The sequence below is a fragment of the Taudactylus pleione genome, unplaced genomic scaffold, assembly GCF_031769625.1.
Source record: "Taudactylus pleione unplaced genomic scaffold, aTauple2 ptg000461l, whole genome shotgun sequence".
Lineage (NCBI taxonomy): Eukaryota > Metazoa > Chordata > Amphibia > Anura > Myobatrachidae > Taudactylus > Taudactylus pleione.
The window spans coordinates 293,665-313,678 of record NW_028284863.1 but is presented as its reverse complement, the minus strand read 5'-3'; the positions used below and the strand labels follow the sequence as shown (position 1 = coordinate 313,678).

The 20,014-nt window shown below is 43.5% G+C and overlaps 1 protein-coding gene across 5 annotated transcripts in view; it reads left to right on the top strand.

Annotated features, from left to right (window-relative positions):
- ELMO3 (engulfment and cell motility 3) overlaps positions 1–20,014 on the top strand; it is a 450,596-nt gene that overhangs the window by 327,106 nt on the left and 103,476 nt on the right. For 3 of the 5 annotated variants that reach the window (XM_088448606.1, XM_088448605.1, XM_088448604.1), the window contains exons 16-19: positions 3,315–3,478; positions 6,982–7,094; positions 8,216–8,323; positions 10,644–10,726. In XM_088448606.1, the coding sequence (XP_088304732.1) occupies positions 3,315–3,478; positions 6,982–7,094; positions 8,216–8,323; positions 10,644–10,726 (468 nt within the window). The remainder of the gene's footprint in view (positions 1–3,314; positions 3,479–6,981; positions 7,095–8,215; positions 8,324–10,643; positions 10,727–20,014) is intronic. The other 2 variants (XM_088448607.1, XM_088448608.1) reach the window with 2 other exon arrangements.

Here is a 20,014-nt window from a genome sequence, read left to right as displayed (position 1 = left end):
GCTAATCTCTTCCCTGTGCTGACCTCCTTCCTGTGCTGACCTCCTCCCTGTGCTGACCTCCTCCCTGTGCTGACCTCCTTCCTGTGCTAATCTCTTCCCTGTGCTGACCTCCTTCCTGTGCTAATCTCTTCCCTGTTCTGACCTCCTTCCTGTGCTAATCTCTTCCCTGTGCTGACCTCCTTCCTGTGCTAATCTCTTCCCTGTGCTGACCTCCTTCCTGTGCTAATGTCTTCCCTGTGCTAATCTCTTCCCTGTGCTAATCTCTTCCCTGTGCTGACCTCCTTCCTGTGCTGACCTCCTTCCTGTGCTGACCTCCTTCCTGTGCTGACCTCCTCCCTGTGCTGACCTCCTCCCTGTGCTGACCTCCTTCCTGTGCTAATCTCTTCCCTGTGCTGACCTCCATCCTGTGCTAATCTCTTCCCTGTGCTGACCTCCTTCCTGTGCTAATGTCTTCCCTGTGCTAATCTCTTCCCTGTGCTAATCTCTTCCCTGTGCTGACCTCCTTCCTGTGCTGACCTCCTCCCTGTGCTGACCTCCTCCCTGTGCTGACCTCCTTCCTGTGCTAATCTCTTCCCTGTGCTGACCTCCTCCCTGAGCTAATCTCTTCCCTGTGCTGACCTCCTTCCTGTGCTAATCTCTTCCCTGTGCTGACCTCCTTCCTGTGCTAATGTCTTCCCTGTGCTAATCTCTTCCCTGTGCTAATCTCTTCCCTGTGCTGACCTCCTTCCTGTGCTGACCTCCTTCCTGTGCTGACCTCCTTCCTGTGCTGACCTCCTCCCTGTGCTGACCTCCTTCCTGTGCTAATCTCTTCCCTGTGCTGACCTCCATCCTGTGCTAATCTCTTCCCTGTGCTGACCTCCTTCCTGTGCTAATGTCTTCCCTGTGCTAATCTCTTCCCTGTGCTAATCTCTTCCCTGTGCTGACCTCCTTCCTGTGCTGAACTCCTCCCTGTGCTGACCTCCTCCCTGTGCTGACCTCCTTCCTGTGCTAATCTCTTCCCTGTGCTGACCTCCTTCCTGTGCTAATCTCTTCCCTGTTCTGACCTCCTTCCTGTGCTAATCTCTTCCCTGTGCTGACCTCCTTCCTGTGCTAATCTCTTCCCTGTGCTGACCTCCTTCCTGAGCTAATCTCTTCCCTGTGCTGACCTCCTTCCTGAGCTAATCTCTTCCCTGTGCTGACCTCCTTCCTGTGCTAATCTCTTCCCTGTGCTGACCTCCTTCCTGTGCTAATCTATTCCCTGTGCTGACCTCCTTCCTGTGCTAATCTATTCCCTGTGCTGACCTCCTTCCTGTGCTAATCTCTTTCCTGTGCTGACCTCCTTCCTGTGCTAATCTCTTCCCTGTGCTGACCTCCTTCCTGTGCTAATCTCTTCCCTGTGCTGACCTCCTTCATGTGCTAATCTCTTCCCTGTGCTGACCTCCTTCCTGTGCTAATCTCTTCCCTGTGCTGACCTCCTTCCTGTGCTAATCTCTTCCCTGTGCTGACCTCTTTCCTGTGCTAATCTCTTCCCTGTGCTGACCTCCTTCCTGTGCTAATCTCTTTCCTGTGCTGACCTCCTTCCTGTGCTAATCTCTTTCCTGTGCTGACCTCCTTCCTGTGCTAATCTCTTCCCTGTGCTGACCTCCTTCCTGAGCTAATCTCTTCCCTGTGCTGACCTCCTTCCTGAGCTAATCTCTTCCCTGTGCTGACCTCCTTCCTGTGCTAATCTCTTCCCTGTGCTGACCTCCTTCCTGAGCTAATCTCTTCCCTGTGCTGACCTCCTTCCTGTGCTAATCTCTTCCCTGTGCTGACCTCCTTCCTGAGCTAATCTCTTCCCTGTGCTGACCTCCTTCCTGTGCTAATCTCTTCCCTGTGCTGACCTCCTTCCTGTGCTGACCTCCTTCCTGTGCTCATCTCTTCCCTGTGCTGACCTCCTTCCTGTGCTCATCTCTTCCCTGTGCTGACCTCTTTCCTGTGCTAATCTCTTCCCTGTGCTGACCTCCTTCCTGTGCTAATCTCTTCCCTGTGCTGACCTCCTTCCTGAGCTAATCTCTTCCCTGTGCTGACCTCCTTCCTGTGCTAATCTATTCCCTGTGCTGACCTCCTTCCTGTGCTAATCTATTCCCTGTGCTGACCTCCTTCCTGTGCTAATCTCTTTCCTGTGCTGACCTCCTTCCTGTGCTAATCTCTTCCCTGTGCTGACCTCCTTCCTGTGCTAATCTCTTCCCTGTGCTGACCTCCTTCCTGTGCTAATCTCTTCCCTGTGCTGACCTCCTTCCTGTGCTAATCTCTTCCCTGTGCTGACCTCCTTCCTGTGCTAATCTCTTCCCTGTGCTGACCTCCTTCCTGTGCTAATCTCTTCCCTGTGCTGACCTCCTTCCTGTGCTAATCTCTTCCCTGTGCTGACCTCCTTCCTGTGCTAATCTCTTCCCTGTGCTGACCTCCTTCCTGTGCTAATCTCTTCCCTGTGCTGACCTCCTTCCTGTGCTAATCTCTTCCCTGTGCTGACCTCCTTCCTGTGCTAATCTCTTCCCTGTGCTGACCTCCTTCCTGAGCTAATCTCTTCCCTGTGCTGACCTCCTTCCTGTGCTAATCTCTTCCCTGTGCTGACCTCCTTCCTGTGCTAATCTCTTCCCTGTGCTGACCTCCTTCCTGTGCTAATCTCTTCCCTGTGCTGACCTCCTTCCTGTGCTGACCTCCTTCCTGTGCTAATCTCTTCCCTGTGCTGACCTCCTTCCTGTGCTAATCTCTTCCCTGTGCTGACCTCCTTCCTGTGCTAATCTCTTCCCTGTGCTGACCTCTTTCCTGTGCTCATCTCTTCCCTGTGCTGACCTCTTTCCTGTGCTCATCTCTTCCCTGTGCTGACCTCCTTCCTGTGCTAATCTCTTCCTTGTGCTGACCTCCTTCCTGTGCTAATCTCTTCCCTGTGCTGACCTCCTTCCTGTGCTAATCTCTTCCCTGTGCTGACCTCTTTCCTGTGCTCATCTCTTCCCTGTGCTGACCTCCTTCCTGTGCTAATCTCTTCCCTGTGCTAATCTCTTCCCTGTGCTGACCTCCTTCCTGTGCTAATCTCTTCCCTGTGCTGCCCTTCTTCTTGTGCTGGTCATCTCCCGTGTTCTGGTCGTCTCCCGTGTTCTGACTTACTTTTTGTGCTGATCTCTTTTGTGTGCTGACTTTCTTTTTGTGCTGATCTCGTCCCTGGGCTGATCTCATTATTGTACTGATCTCCTTACCGGATTAAGTCTTCCTCTTGGTGACCTTTTCCTGTGCTGGCTTGTGCCCTGTGATGACCTCTTCTCTGATCTCTTCTCTGTGCTGATTTCCCTCATTTGCAGGTGATGCATATAGTAAAAGAGCAGATTTCTCGCACTCTTGCTCATGCTCCAACATCTCTGGACTCTTTCCGAACAAAAATTTCATCCCTGAATTACAGTGAGATTCTGCGCAGACGCCTGGAAGAGAGGCTGATCCAGGATGAAGCCCTTTCTCCACCTGTCATGTGAGAAATATACAAACTTCTAGAAGAGCAGATTTGAGTCTGAATGCCAGACAGATATTTAGAGAACAGAGATGCTGGATGTAACAATTGTTTAAAAGTCAATATTTTACTATAGATTTTCTATAAAAAAATTCTTAAAAGAAAAGCTGTGAGTCTAATAGTCATACATGAGCAGAGATGAGTCTAATAGTTATACATGAGCAGAGATTAGAGGCGAATCTAATAGTCATACATGAGCAGAGATTAGAGGCGAGTCTAATAGTCATACATGAGCAGAGATCAGAGGTGAGTCTAATAGTTATACATGAGCAGAGATCAGAGGCGAGTCTAATAGTCATACATGAGCAGAGATCAGAGGCGAGTCTAATAGTCATACATGAGCAGAGATTAGAGGCGAGTCTAATAGTTATACATGAGCAGAGATCAGAGGCGAGTCAAATAGTCATACATGAGCAGAGATCAGAGTCGAGTCTAATAGTTATACATGAGCAGAGATCAGAGTTGAGTCTAATAGTTATACCTGAGCAGAGATTAGAGGCGAGTCTAATAGTTATACATGAGCAGAGATTAGAGGCGAGTCTAATAGTTATACATGAGCAGAGATTAGAGGCGAGTCTAATAGTCATACATGATCAGAGGTGAGTCTAATAGTCATACATGAGCAGAGATCAGAGGCGAGTCTAATAGTCATACATGAGCAGAGATCAGAGGCGAGTCTAATAGTCATACATGAGCAGAGATTAGAGGCGAATCTAATAGATATACATGAGCAGAGTTCAGAGGTGAGTCTAATAGTCATACATGAGCAGAGATTAGAGGCGAATCTAATAGTCATACATGATCAGAGGTGAGTCTAATAGTCATACATGAGCAGAGATTAGAGGCGAATCTAATAGTCATACATGAGCAGAGATGAGTCTAATAGTTATACATGAGCAGAGATCAGAGGTGAGTCTAATAGTCATACATGAGCAGAGATTAGAGGCGAATCTAATAGTCATACATGAGCAGAGATGAGTCTAATAGTTATACATGAGCAGAGATCAGAGGTGAGTCTAATAGTCATACATGAGCAGAGATTAGAGGCGAGTCTAATAGTCATACATGAGCAGAGATTAGAGGCGAATCTAATAGTCATACATGAGCAGAGATTAGAGGCGAATCTAATAGTCATACATGAGCAGAGATTAGAGGCGAGTCTAATAGTTATACATGAGCAGAGATCAGAGGCGAGTCAAATAGTCATACATGAGCAGAGATCAGAGGCGAATCTAATAGTCATACATGAGCAGAGATCAGAGTCGAGTCTAATAGTTATACATGAGCAGAGATCAGAGTCGAGTCTAATAGTTATACCTGAGCAGAGATTAGAGGCGAGTCTAATAGTTATACCTGAGCAGAGATCAGAGGTGAGTCTAATAGTCATACATGAGCAGAGATTAGAGGCGAGTCTAATAGTCATACATGAGCAGAGATTAGAGGCGAGTCTAATAGTTATACATGAGCAGAGATCAGAGGTGAGTCTAATAGTCATACATGAGCAGAGATTAGAGGCGAGTCTAATAGTCATACATGAGCAGAGATCAGAGGCGAGTCTAATAGTCATACATGAGCAGAGATTAGAGGCGAATCTAATAGTCATACATGAGCAGAGATTAGAGGCGAGTCTAATAGTTATACCTGAGCAGAGATTAGAGGCGAGTCTAATAGTTATACCTGAGCAGAGATTAGAGGTGAGTCTAATAGTTATACATGAGCAGAGATTAGAGGCGAGTCTAATAGTTATACATGAGCAGAGATTAGAGGCGAGTCTAATAGTCATACATGATCAGAGGTGAGTCTAATAGTCATACATGAGCAGAGATCAGAGGCGAGTCTAATAGTCATACATGAGCAGAGATCAGAGGCGAGTCTAATAGTCATACATGAGCAGAGATCAGAGGCGAGTCTAATAGTCATACATGAGCAGAGATTAGAGGCGAATCTAATAGATATACATGAGCAGAGTTCAGAGGTGAGTCTAATAGTCATACATGAGCAGAGATTAGAGGCGAATCTAATAGTCATACATGATCAGAGGTGAGTCTAATAGTCATACATGAGCAGAGATTAGAGGCGAATCTAATAGTCATACATGAGCAGAGATGAGTCTAATAGTTATACATGAGCAGAGATCAGAGGTGAGTCTAATAGTCATACATGAGCAGAGATTAGAGGCGAGTCTAATAGTCATACATGAGCAGAGATTAGAGGCGAATCTAATAGTCATACATGAGCAGAGATTAGAGGCGAATCTAATAGTCATACATGAGCAGAGATTAGAGGCGAGTCTAATAGTTATACATGAGCAGAGATGAGTCTAATAGTTATACATGAGCAGAGATTAGAGGCGAGTCTAATAGTCATACATGAGCAGAGATCAGAGGCGAGTCTAATAGTCATACATGAGCAGAGATCAGAGGTGAGTCTAATAGTCATACATGAGCAGAGATCAGAGGCGAGTCTAATAGTCGTACATGAGCAGAGATCAGAGGCGAGTCTAATAGTCATACATGAGCAGAGATCAGAGGCGAGTCTAATAGTCATACATGAGCAGAGATCAGAGGCGAATCTAATAGTCATACATGAGCAGAGATTAGAGGCGAGTCTAATAGTCATACATGAGCAGAGATTAGAGGCGAGTCTAATAGTCATACATGAGCAGAGATTAGAGGCGAATCTAATAGTTATACATGAGCAGAGATTAGTGGCGAGTCTAATAGTTATACATGAGCAGAGATCAGAGGCGAGTCTAATAGTTATACATGAGCAGAGATTAGAGGCGAGTCTAATAGTCATACATGAGCAGAGATCAGAGGCGAGTCTAATAGTTATACATGAGCAGAGATCAGAGGCGAGTCTAATAGTCATACATGAGCAGAGATCAGAGGCGAGTCTAATAGTCATACATGAGCAGAGATTAGAGGCGAGTCTAATAGTCATACATGAGCAGAGATCAGAGTCGAGTCTAATAGTTATACCTGAGCAGAGATTAGAGGCGAGTCTAATAGTTATACATGAGCAGAGATTAGAGGCAAGTCTAATAGTTATACATGAGCAGAGATCAGAGGCGAGTCTAATAGTCGTACATGAGCAGAGATCAGAGGCGAGTCTAATAGTTATACATGAGCAGAGATTAGAGGCGAGTCTAATAGTTATACATGAGCAGAGATTAGAGGCGAGTCTAATAGTCATACATGAGCAGAGATCAGAGGCGAGTCTAATAGTCATACATGAGCAGAGATCAGAGGCGAGTCTAATAGTCGTACATGAGCAGAGATCAGAGGCGAGTCTAATAGTCATACATGAGCAGAGATCAGAGGCGAGTCTAATAGTCATACATGAGCAGAGATCAGAAAGAAAGTTTTCCTAGACCTGCACATGTCAACTGGAAAACAGTATGAACTACAATAAAAGTATAGAACAGTAGAAATAACTGTACGTGACTGATTTTGTGTATTTAGGGAACTAAGAAAGCAACTAGAGCCAGAGCTAATGAATCTAATCAGACAACAAAGGCTGCACTACCTGTGTGAGGGCACCAAGTTTCGGAAGATCAGCAGCCGTCGGAGACAGGGTAAATGTCTACATCAATATATTGAGAAGGCTACACGGTCGCTTGAGTTCTGGACAATCATTCACACAAAAATTTACAGCTTAGAGCCGTATTCAATTTGAACCGTGATACTTTTTCGCGGCCTGGACTTTCCGCCTACTTCGCCTGTTCTGCAGGCGGAAAAGTATCGCGGTTATCCCAACTTTACCCCGTATTCAATATGATAGTACGCGAAAATGGGACCCGGCGAAACTGAAACAGGCGGAAAGTACTGTCATTTTTGGGGAAATCCGCCTGACACCCCCCAAAAGATGCTCTGACATGGGGGTTCCCTATGGTACCCCCCGATTTGGCTTGCTGAAGGTATTTGGTGTTTTTAAATGGGCTCAATAGCTGCTAAATAGCGTTTTTCTATACGTGATGCAGAATAGTATTTAGGAGCTTTTTTTCCAGAAAATAACTTATCCCAGCAAATTTGGGGTACTTGACAATGGGGGTCAGCATATTTAAAAGGTGCTAAAGTTGAAAAATCCACCTTCCGCAAGCACCTGCAATCAATAAAACACTAGGGTCATACTTGGGACCCCCCCCAGAGTCAAGTTCGCTTGTTTTTCAGTTTGTACCCCAACATTTTTTTTTTTCGCCCCATTTTCAAAGTAATTTTTTGGGATGTCCTTAAGTATTTTTTAAAATTGTGTTGACACAGATTCCCTTTGGGGGTCTGTCTGAAGGCTGCACGGGGTTCCAGCAACGTTGCATCCCAAAACCCCAATTCTGCACTTTTTTCCGCCTCCCATTCACAGGCGATACTTTTCCGCCTGTTACATTGCATTGACCTTCCGCCTAGGCGGCATGTCTTTCATATTGAATACGGGGTAGAAGTCAAACAGGCAAAAATGACGTCATCGGCGAAAAGATTCCGCCAAAAACACGCGGGAACTGACTTTTCGCCTCAAATTAAATACGGCCCTTAGTGGCAGACTGCCATCACCGACATCACATTATCATGTAGTTGACCATATTGGTAAATTATATAATCTGGCAAAAAGATTTATGAGGTGTCTGCATATTTTAACCGTTGCAACCATATTTATCTGTAACCCTTGCTGGCCAATAATACAAACCACATCCTCCTCTTACAGACAAGCTTTGGTTCTGTCGTCTGTCCCCAAACTACAAGGTGCTCCACTATGGGGACCTGGATGATAACACTACTGAAAAGCCTCAAATTGAAATGCTTGCATTAAAAAGTAAGTCAAATAAAATTTTGGATGCTGAATATTGAGGAGAATATGAGTCACTGGAGGAGAGTATAGTAGACTGGCAAGGGTTAGGGATCCATCAGGAGGTGGGAACTGATGTCTGGTGAGATTATAGGTGGTGGATCTATCAGGTGGTGGGAACAGATCTATGGGGAGGGTACAGGTTATGGACATGTCATCAGGTAGTAACAGATGTCTGGGGAGGGTACAGGTGGTGGATCAATCAGGAGGTGGGAACAGATGTCTAGGGAGAGTACAGGTTATGGATCTATCAGGAGGTGGCAACAGATGTCTGGGGGGAGTACAGGTGGTGGATCTATCATGAGGTGGGAACAGATGTCTGGGGAGTGTACAGGTGGTGGATCTATCAGGAGGTGGGAACAGATGTCTGGGGAGAGTACAGGTTATGGTTCAATCAGGAGGTGGGAACAGATGTCTGGGGAGAGTACAGGTGGTGGATCTATCAAGAGGTGGGAACAGATCTCTGGGTAGGGTACAGGTTATGGACGTCATCAGGTAGCAACAGATGTCTGGGGAGGGTATAGGTGGTGGATCTATCAGGAGGTGGGAACAGATGTCTGGGGAGGGTACAGATGGTGGATCTATCAGGAGGTGGGAACAGATGTCTGGGGAGGGTACAGATGATGGATCTATCAGGAGGTGGGAACAGATGTCTAGGGAGAGTACTGGTTATGTATCTATCAGGAGGTGGCAACAGATGTCTGGGGAGAGTACAGGTGGTGGATCTATCAGGAGGTGGGAACAGATGTCTGGGGAGTGTACAGGTGGTGGATCTATCAGGAGGTGGGAACAGATGTCTGGGGAGAGAACAGGTTATTGGCGTAACGCACAATGAGAACAGATGTCTGGGGAGAGTACAGGTTATGGATCTATCAGGAAGTGGGAACAGATGTCTTGGGAGAGTACAGGTTATGGATCTATCAGGATGTGGGAACAGATGTCTGGGGAGGGCTAGGTGGTTGATCTATCATTAAATGGGAATATATGTCTTGGGAGGGTACAGGTTATGGATCGATCAGGAGATGAGAACAGATATCTGGGTAGGGTGTAGGTTATGGGCATAACGCAAAATTGAAACTGATGTCTGGGGAGATTACAGGCTATAGGATCTATTGGGAGATTAGAACAGATATCTGGGTAGGGTATTGGTTATGGGTCTCTCTAGAGGTGTGTACAGTAGTCTGGGGAGGTTGCATATTATAAATTGGTCATAAATTAGGAACAAGAGTATGGACAGATCATGGGTTTGTCTGGAGATGGGAATAGATGTATGGGAAAGAGATAGTACATGGGTCTATTGCAAGATAGAAACAGAAATCTATTAAACTACAGGTTAGGTCTCTTTTCACAAGTGAAAACCTATATCTGGTAAGGTTACAGGTAATGAGTCTCGCTGGGGGTGGAAACAGATGTCTAGAGCAGAATTCCCAAACGCGCCCTCAAGGCTCCCCAACAGTTGAAGTTTTAGAGTTATCCATGGTTGAGCACAGGTGGTTAAATCAAATTGACTGAGGTGCTAATTAAGCCACCAGTGCTTAACCATGGATATCTGTAAAACTTAAACTGTTGGGGAGCCTTGAGGACTGTGGGCCTCATTCAGACCCGCTTGCAAGCGCCTATGCACTCGCAACCGGGTTGTCGGTGGGGCACTGCGCACGCAGCGCGTGCGCAAGCCCAGAGCGAGAGAGTAATTCTCTCACTCCGGGGTTCGCTACAAAAGGGGCAGCTGTCGATGTTGATCGACAGCTCGCCCCGTGTTGCAGGCGTGGTGGGGGGGTGGCCAGACAAACGGAGGCGTTCCTGAAGGAACGCCTGCCATTTGTAGGCGGCCCTACTGACATCACCAGTGATATCAGTAGGGAGCTTCCTGCTCTGTTAGAGCAGGAAGCTGCCTGGGGCTTGCTGTAGGCGAAACCCTACCGCAAGGGTCTCGTCGCAAGCCCCGATGGTCGTGATGGTCTCGACCATCGCGACCATCACCTAGTCACTCGCTAAAGAAAAGTGGCCGCACTCATTCAGAGCGAGCGCTCGCATTTTGCGAGCGGCTTTGAATCAGGTCCTGTGTTTGAGAGTCTCTGGTCTAGAGCATTTACAGGTTATGGGTCTATTCAGTAGCAGAAACAGATATTTTGTGAAGTTACAGTTTGTTTCCCAGAGGTGAGAACTGGTGTCTATAGATGTTACAGGGTATGGCTCAATCAGAAGAAGATGAGAACTAGTCTGGGAGATCTGTAGTGTAGAGAGCATAGAAGAAACTGCACCAGTAAAAAGAAATATTGTTTATAAGTTGCAGTTGCTGACATAAAATATATCCTGACGGGAAAGGATTGTCCTCACATGAAGGAGAAAAGTTCAGGGAAACAGAACAAGGTAAGTTTCATTGGTTACCCTATGTTACATGATCAAACTAATTTCTTCTTCAGGGTCCATAGGGTCCACAGGAACTACCTTGGGGTATGTAGTTGGAGCGATCCAATGCACCAAACAGCTATAGCTTTGGAGCTCCCAGCATGCACTGGTCCTCCTCCCTATATACCCCGTCCTCAGCCACAGGCATTCAGTTTTTTTGTTTGGTGCGTGGCAAGACCAGTCGCGCCTGTTATACAGCGGCACGGCCTATGCAGTCCCAGGCTTTTTTGTTTTATGATTTACCTTAGTTTTTGAACTTCAGAGTCTAGCTGTATCAGACGCCGATAATGACGCATGTACCGCAATTTCTTCTACCTCAGCGTGGCTTAGCAGCGGCGTTTGGTGAGGTCCGGACTGCAGTCGGATCACGGAGATGTCAGGTAAGCGATTCCTCACGAGGAATCATGCACGGCAGTCATGGCCTCCGGTGTAGAGACGCACGTGGCCTTCACGTGGCTGCGGGTGAAGGCCTCGTGTAACATATCCTCACTTAGGCGGCCGGGACCATATCGTCTGTCTCCGGGAACGGGTGGTAGGATGCAACAGAAGCGCACTAGTCAACGTCTTACTACTGTGAGGTCAGCGTACCCGGATGTCAAAATCGCAGCCAAGAGGTGATAGGCGCTCCCCCTGACGCAAACTTCCGGTTACGGATTCCCGCGTCTGGTTTACTATATCTGACCACCTTGTGTATGAGACGCTCGCAGTTAATGTTTGTGTGTGTACTAGTGAAGGTGGTCTCAGAGGTTTTGGTCTGTTTCTCTGTATACCTCTCCCTTGGGTCTGGTATATAGCCATAGACAAACACAGGCGGGTTTCCGGGTTGCCTGGAAACCCCCGTCCCCAGCCCACACCATGACCACAATAGAAATAGTAATATAATAGAATGTCATAGTGCTGCATGTTCTTCTCAGTATCACAAATTAAATAATTAGCACCACGTGTGGATCTTTTAACTTGTCAGCCAGTAATAAATACACCTATGCACCAACTAGAGAACTGGAAAACATGCGCTGTTAGCGGTGAACTGCTATAGACCATCTCTACGCTTAATTATTAATACTGTATAATACACTATCCAGTGCATAATGAGACCAATATGTACATATATGTCCAGGGCAATGCTATGTATATAATGGGTTACTGTGATCACTGGTCCTGTATATGCTGGAACTGGAAGTATGACACACAATACACTTTGTATGGACAGGCCACACACTCTAAAATCAAGCATTTGGAAACTCCCCTCAAGAAATCCTGCGTTTGCCACTGATACCACTCTACATCCTACCATTATCCCTCCTTTATACAGAGTCCATTTGCAGTAGCAATTGTGCATATTTATACACTGTATGTGACTGTAATGCTAGCTGCTGTATATATACACTGTATGTGACTGTAGTGCTAGCTGCTGTATATATACACTGTATGTGACTGTAATGCTAGCTGCTGTATATATACACTGTATGTGACTGTAATGCTAGCTGCTGTATATATACTGTATGTACTGTAATGCTAGCTGCTGTATATATACTGTATGTGACTGTAATGCTAGCTGCTGTATATATACTGTATGTACTGTAATGCTAGCTGCTGTATATATACACTGTATGTGACTGTAATGCTAGCTGCTGTATATATATATACAGTGTATGTGACTGTAATGCTAGCTGCTGTATATATATACACTGTATGTGACTGTAATGCTAGATGCTGTATATATACACTGTATGTGACTGTAATGCTAGCTGCTGTATATATATATACAGTGTATGTGACTGTAATGCTAGCTGCTGTATATATATACTGTATGTGACTGTAATGCTAGCTGCTGTATATATATACTGTATGTGACTGTAATACTAGCTGCTGTATATACACTGTATGTGACTGTAATGCTAGCTGCTGTATATATACACTGTATGTGACTGTAATGCTAGCTGCTGTATATATACACTGTATGTGACTGTAATGCTAGCTGCTGTATATATACACTGTATGTGACTGTAATGCTAGCTGCTGTATGTATACACTGTATGTGACTGTAATGCTAGCTGCTGTATATATATACTGTATGTGACTGTAATGCTAGCTGCTGTATGTATACACTGTATGTGACTGTGATGCTAGCTGCTGTATATATACACTGTATGTGACTGTAATGCTAGCTGCTGTATGTATACACTGTATGTGACTGTAATGCTAGCTGCTGTATGTATACACTGTATGTGACTGTAATGCTAGCTGCTGTATATATACACTGTATGTGACTGTAATGCTAGCTGCTGTATATATACACTGTATGTGACTGTAATGCTAGCTGCTGTATATATACACTGTATGTGACTGTAATGCTAGCTGCTGTATATATACTGTATGTACTGTAATGCTAGCTGCTGTATGTATACACTATATGTGACTGTGATGCTAGCTGCTGTATATATACACTGTATGTACTGTAATGCTAGCTGCTGTATGTATATACTGTATGTGACTGTAATGCTAGCTGCTGTATATATATACTGTATGTGACTGTAATGCTAGCTGCTGTATATATACACTGTATGTGACTGTAATGCTAGCTGCTGTATGTATACACTGTATGTGACTGTAATGCTAGCTGCTGTATGTATACACTGTATGTACTGTAATGCTAGCTGCTGTATATATACACTATATGTGACTGTGATGCTAGCTGCTGTATATATACACTGTATGTACTGTAATGCTAGCTGCTGTATATATACACTGTATATGACTGTAATGCTAGCTGCTGTATATATACACTGTATGTGACTGTAATGCTAGCTGCTGTATATATACACTGTATGTACTGTAATGCTAGCTGCTGTATATATACACTGTATGTACTGTAATGCTAGCTGCTGTATATATACACTATATGTGACTGTGATGCTAGCTGCTGTATATATACACTGTATGTGACTGTAATGCTAGCTGCTGTATATATACACTATATGTGACTGTAATGCTAGCTGCTGTATATATACACTGTATGTGACTGTAATGCTAGCTGCTGTATGTATACACTGTATGTACTGTAATGCTAGCTGCTGTATATATACACTATATGTGACTGTAATGCTAGCTGCTGTATATATACACTGTATGTGACTGTAATGCTAGCTGCTGTATATATACACTGTATGTGACTGTAACGCTAGCTGCTGTATATATATACTGTATGTGACTGTAATGCTAGCTGCTGTATGTATACACTGTATGTGACTGTAATGCTAGCTGCTGTATGTATACACTGTATGTGACTGTAATGCTAGCTGCTGTATATACACTGTATGTGACTGTAATGCTAGCTGCTGTATATACACTGTATGTACTGTAATGCTAGCTGCTGTATGTATACACTGCATGTGACTGTAATGCTAGCTGCTGTATGTATATATACTGTATGTACTGTAATGCTAGCTGCTGTATATATATACACTGTATGTGACTGTAATGCTAGCTGCTGTATGTATACACTGTATGTGACTGTAATGCTAGCTGCTGTATATATACACTGTATGTGACTGTAATGCTAGCTGCTGTGTATATATATACTGTATGTGACTGTAATGCTAGCTGCTGTATATATACTGTATGTGACTGTAATGCTAGCTGCTGTATATATACTGTATGTACTGTAATGCTAGCTGCTGTATATATACTGTATGTGACTGTAATGCTAGCTGCTGTATGTATACACTGTATGTACTGTAATGCTAGCTGCTGTATATATACACTGTATGTACTGTAATGCTAGCTGCTGTATATATACACTGTATGTACTGTAATGCTAGCTGCTGTATATATACACTGTATATGACTGTAATGCTAGCTGCTGTATATATACACTGTATGTGACTGTAATGCTAGCTGCTGTATATATACACTGTATGTACTGTAATGCTAGCTGCTGTATATATACACTGTATGTACTGTAATGCTAGCTGCTGTATATATACACTATATGTGACTGTGATGCTAGCTGCTGTATATATACACTGTATGTGACTGTAATGCTAGCTGCTGTATGTATACACTGTATGTACTGTAATGCTAGCTGCTGTATATATACACTATATGTGACTGTAATGCTAGCTGCTGTATATATACACTGTATGTGACTGTAATGCTAGCTGCTGTATATATACACTGTATGTGACTGTAACGCTAGCTGCTGTATATATATACTGTATGTGACTGTAATGCTAGCTGCTGTATGTATACACTGTATGTGACTGTAATGCTAGCTGCTGTATGTATACACTGTATGTGACTGTAATGCTAGCTGCTGTATATACACTGTATGTGACTGTAATGCTAGCTGCTGTATATACACTGTATGTACTGTAATGCTAGCTGCTGTATGTATACACTGTATGTGACTGTAATGCTAGCTGCTGTATGTATATATACTGTATGTACTGTAATGCTAGCTGCTGTATATATACACTATATGTGACTGTAATGCTAGCTGCTGTATATATACACTGTATGTGACTGTAATGCTAGCTGCTGTATATATACACTGTATGTGACTGTAATGCTAGCTGCTGTATGTATACACTGTATGTGACTGTAATGCTAGCTGCTGTATATATACACTGTATGTGACTGTAATGCTAGCTGCTGTGTATATATATACTGTATGTGACTGTAATGCTAGCTGCTGTATATATACTGTATGTGACTGTAATGCTAGCTGCTGTATATATACTGTATGTACTGTAATGCTAGCTGCTGTATATATACTGTATGTGACTGTAATGCTAGCTGCTGTATATATACACTGTATGTGACTGTAATGCTAGCTGCTGTATATATACACTGTATGTGACTGTAATGCTAGCTGCTGTATATATACACTGTATGTGACTGTAATGCTAGCTGCTGTATATATATACTGTATGTGACTGTAATGCTAGCTGCTGTATATATACACTGTATGTGACTGTAATGCTAGCTGCTGTATATATACTGTATGTACTGTAATGCTAGCTGCTGTATGTATACACTATATGTGACTGTGATGCTAGCTGCTGTATATATACACTGTATGTACTGTAATGCTAGCTGCTGTATATATATACTGTATGTGACTGTAATGCTAGCTGCTTTATATATACACTGTATGTGACTGTAATGCTAGCTGCTGTATATATACTGTATGTACTGTAATGCTAGCTGCTGTATATATACACTATATGTGACTGTGATGCTAGCTGCTGTATATATACACTGTATGTACTGTAATGCTAGCTGCTGTATATATACACTGTATGTGACTGTAATGCTAGCTGCTGTATATATACTGTATGTACTGTAATGCTAGCTGCTGTATGTATACACTATATGTGACTGTGATGCTAGCTGCTGTATATATACACTGTATGTACTGTAATGCTAGCTGCTGTATATATATACTGTATGTGACTGTAATGCTAGCTGCTGTATATATACACTGTATGTGACTGTAATGCTAGCTGCTGTATATATACTGTATGTACTGTAATGCTAGCTGCTGTATATATACACTATATGTGACTGTGATGCTAGCTGCTGTATATATACACTGTATGTACTGTAACGCTAGCTGCTGTATATATACACTGTATATGACTGTAATGCTAGCTGCTGTATATATACACTGTATGTGACTGTAATGCTAGCTGCTGTATATATACACTGTATGTACTGTAATGCTAGCTGCTGTATATATACACTGTATGTACTGTAATGCTAGCTGCTGTATATATATACTGTATGTGACTGTAATGCTAGCTGCTGTATATATATACTGTATGTGACTGTGATGCTAGCTGCTGTATGTATACACTGTATGTACTGTAATGCTAGCTGCTGTATATATACACTGTATGTACTGTAATTCTAGCTGCTGTATATATACACTGTATGTACTGTAATTCTAGCTGCTGTATATATACACTGTATGTACTGTAATTCTAGCTGCTGTCAGTTATACCTATCACTGTGTTTCTCCTAAATCCCTCTGCAGAGGTGTGTGTGGTTTTTCATTGATAGAGGTCACATTGCTTTTATACTATACACCTTATATCATTTATACATTTGTCATGTCTAAAGGTAAAAGTGAGAAGGATGAGCCACCAGTGCTGAGAACATGTAAGTCCTGTTTTGCAGGTCTGTCTGAGCAGGATGTTATACAGGATGGATTGTGCAGTAACTGTTGTAAACAGCTACCTGGGCTATCCTGTACACCTGCACCAGCACTAGAGCCACCCTGGGTGGCCATTTTGCCTCAGGTTTTGTCATACTTAGTAGACAAGGCTGCAGAAGCGCGGGCTCCTGCTGCGGCAGTATTACCTGATGCTATGGGGTGCTTACAGCATGTGCATCCTTCTATGTATATGTCCCTCATGAATTCCTGTTGGGTTAGTTCTACTGCTCATCTAGTCAGAGCATGCCGCCGTCTATAGCCTCCCTGCAGGCAGACATGCAGCCTCAAGAAACATGTAGTGATCACGTCATCACTACAAGATCAGGAGACAACACAAAGTACATGAAGTAAATGAAAATGAATGTAGATGTAAAAATAAATATAAAAATAAAAATAATTTGTAAATAATAACTAAGGTGGTAGATAAGCAGAGTAGAATGTAACTACCTAATACATAGGCACAAAAATCAGTATGCACCACACAGAATAAATACAGTATTAAATAGCATGAATATTGTATAGGCTCCTATGGAGTATAATTCAGTTCTGCTTAGCAACATAAAACATGAGAAAAACTGATCAATCCAGTTGTCACGATTGTGACTCCATCCCGAGAGAAATATAAACTTAATATTGTTTGAAAAAGCTCCGTATTTCGTAGTTCAACTCCCAAAAAAATAGTCAGTGTGGATAAAATCTCCTGTTCTGCTAATGAGCATCAGTTCCACTGTCATATAGACGAACAAAAACACTGTGTATACGGCCAATTGAAACACTGTTTATAGTGAGGCTATAGAGTCTGAAGATGGCTTTCCGATAGTGATTTTAAACAACATGCACCGTCTGAAGAAACCACCGATGAGCCTGAGGCGGAGAAACGCGCCACGAGTGCTCACCTGCTGACAAGGCTACGCGTCTCCGGGTGTCCGTTTTGCCACGACTGTATTTCCCTAGTGCATTTGAAAACGATCCAGCGAATGGTAACATTACTGCTGACTTCTGCACCGCGTGTGATATAAGGGTTACCACTGTGGTGGAAAATAGAGTGGGGTATATATAAAAAATACCCACAAACATGCATGTTGTTTAAAATCACTATCGGAAAGCCATCTTCAGACTCTATAGCCTCACTATAAACAGTGTTTCAATTGGCCGTATACACAGTGTTTTTGTTCGTCTATATGACAGTGGAACTGATGCTCATTAGCAGAACAGGAGATTTTATCCACACTGACTATTTTTTGGGGAGTTGAACTACGAAATACGGAGCTTTTTCAAACAATATTAAGTTTATATTTCTCTCGGGATGGAGTCACAATCGTGACAACTGGATTGATCAGTTTTTCTCATGTTTTATGTTGCTAAGCAGAACTGAATTATGCTCCATAGGAGCCTATACAATATTCATGCTATTTAATACTGTATTTATTCTGTGTGGTGCATACTGATTTTTGTGCCTATGTATTAGGTAGTTACATTCTACTCTGCTTATCTACCACCTTAGTTATTTACAAATTATTTTTATATTTATTTTTACATCTACATTCATTTTCATTTACTTCATGTACTTTGTGTTGTCTCCTGATCTTGTAGTGATGACGTGATCACTACATGTTTTATGTTTTAACTATTAAACCTATTACCTATTGATTAGCGCCCTTATGTTTTTTCTGTTCTTGGTTTTTCTCTTTTGGGAATGATCCAGTTTTTCCCAAATTGGTAGGGCTAGCTTTTAATAGGTGGAGTGTGTATTATACAAGGCCCTTATTGTGTCCACAGGTAGTAGCGCCTTTGGATTTTTCTTATGTAGACTCGGCCTCCTCAGCAGACTCTGATACTCAGCATTCTGGGTCTTACTCAGTGGGAGAAGACCATCAGTCCCATGTGGATGTCCCCTCTCTGGTGAGAGCGGTTAGAGCTGTCCTCAGTATAGAGGAAGAGGAGGCCTCACTGACATCTATGGCTCCGGTCTTTAGGCGTCAGAAGGTGGCTAAGGATTATTTCCTTCAGTCTGAGCAACTGACAAATTTCATGTCTGAGACATAGGGTACTCCCAGGGCAGTTTCTAGGGTTTGAAGCTCCCAGTGCGAGCAGTCAAAATGCGCCCCCCCCTCGAAGCAGTAATATTGTGGACTGTGCGTGGCCTCATCGTGAGGGGGTGTGGTATCACAGTAAGGGAGCGTGATCTCAAAAGACCACAGAATGACAGCCACTGTGACTACTGAGTACAGGGGTGTCTAACCTGTCAGAGGCAAAGCGCTGAAAAATACATGTACCTAAACAAAAGACAGACAGCAGGTGCGCGCTCAAAAAATGGGGTGTGGCCTAGCTGTCACAAGCCCACGACGCATTTCTGTGTGCATGCCTTTGGTGTGACATTTGGAGAAGTATGACCTTGCATCACACTCGTTTTTAGTCGCATTGGGAGCGAACCCAGCATATTGAAAATACAAGCCAGATCCACATAAAATACACTGCAACAAACCACTTCCACATAAAATATATTGGAAAAGCCAGAACCACATAAAACACATTGAAAAAACAAGATTCACATAATACACACTTCATTCCAGCCCCCTCCCTTACCATTCCATCCCGGCAGATCTTAGGCTTCCCCCCCACTTGCTCTCAGGCAAAAGTGCCCATTATGCAGTGCCCCCTGTAGTTGTCCCCACATGCAGTGCCCACAGTGGTAGTGCAACTTATGCAGAGCCCACAGTAGTGGTGTCCTTTATGTAGTGCACCCAGTAGTAGTGCCCCCAGGAGTGGTGCCCCCTATGCCATGCCACCATTAGTAGTGAACCCTGTAGTCATGTCCCCTGTAGTCATGCCCCAATGAGTAATGCCCCTAATAGTAATGGTCCCTGTTGTAGTGCCCCAGTAGTAGTGTCCCCAGTTGTATTGCCCAAAATAGTAATGCCCCCTGTAATAGTGTCCCCTGTATAAATTCCCCAGTATTAATGCCCCTGTATTAGTGCCCCCAATAGTAATGCTCCCTTTGTAGTAGTGCCCAAAGTAGTAAAACCCCA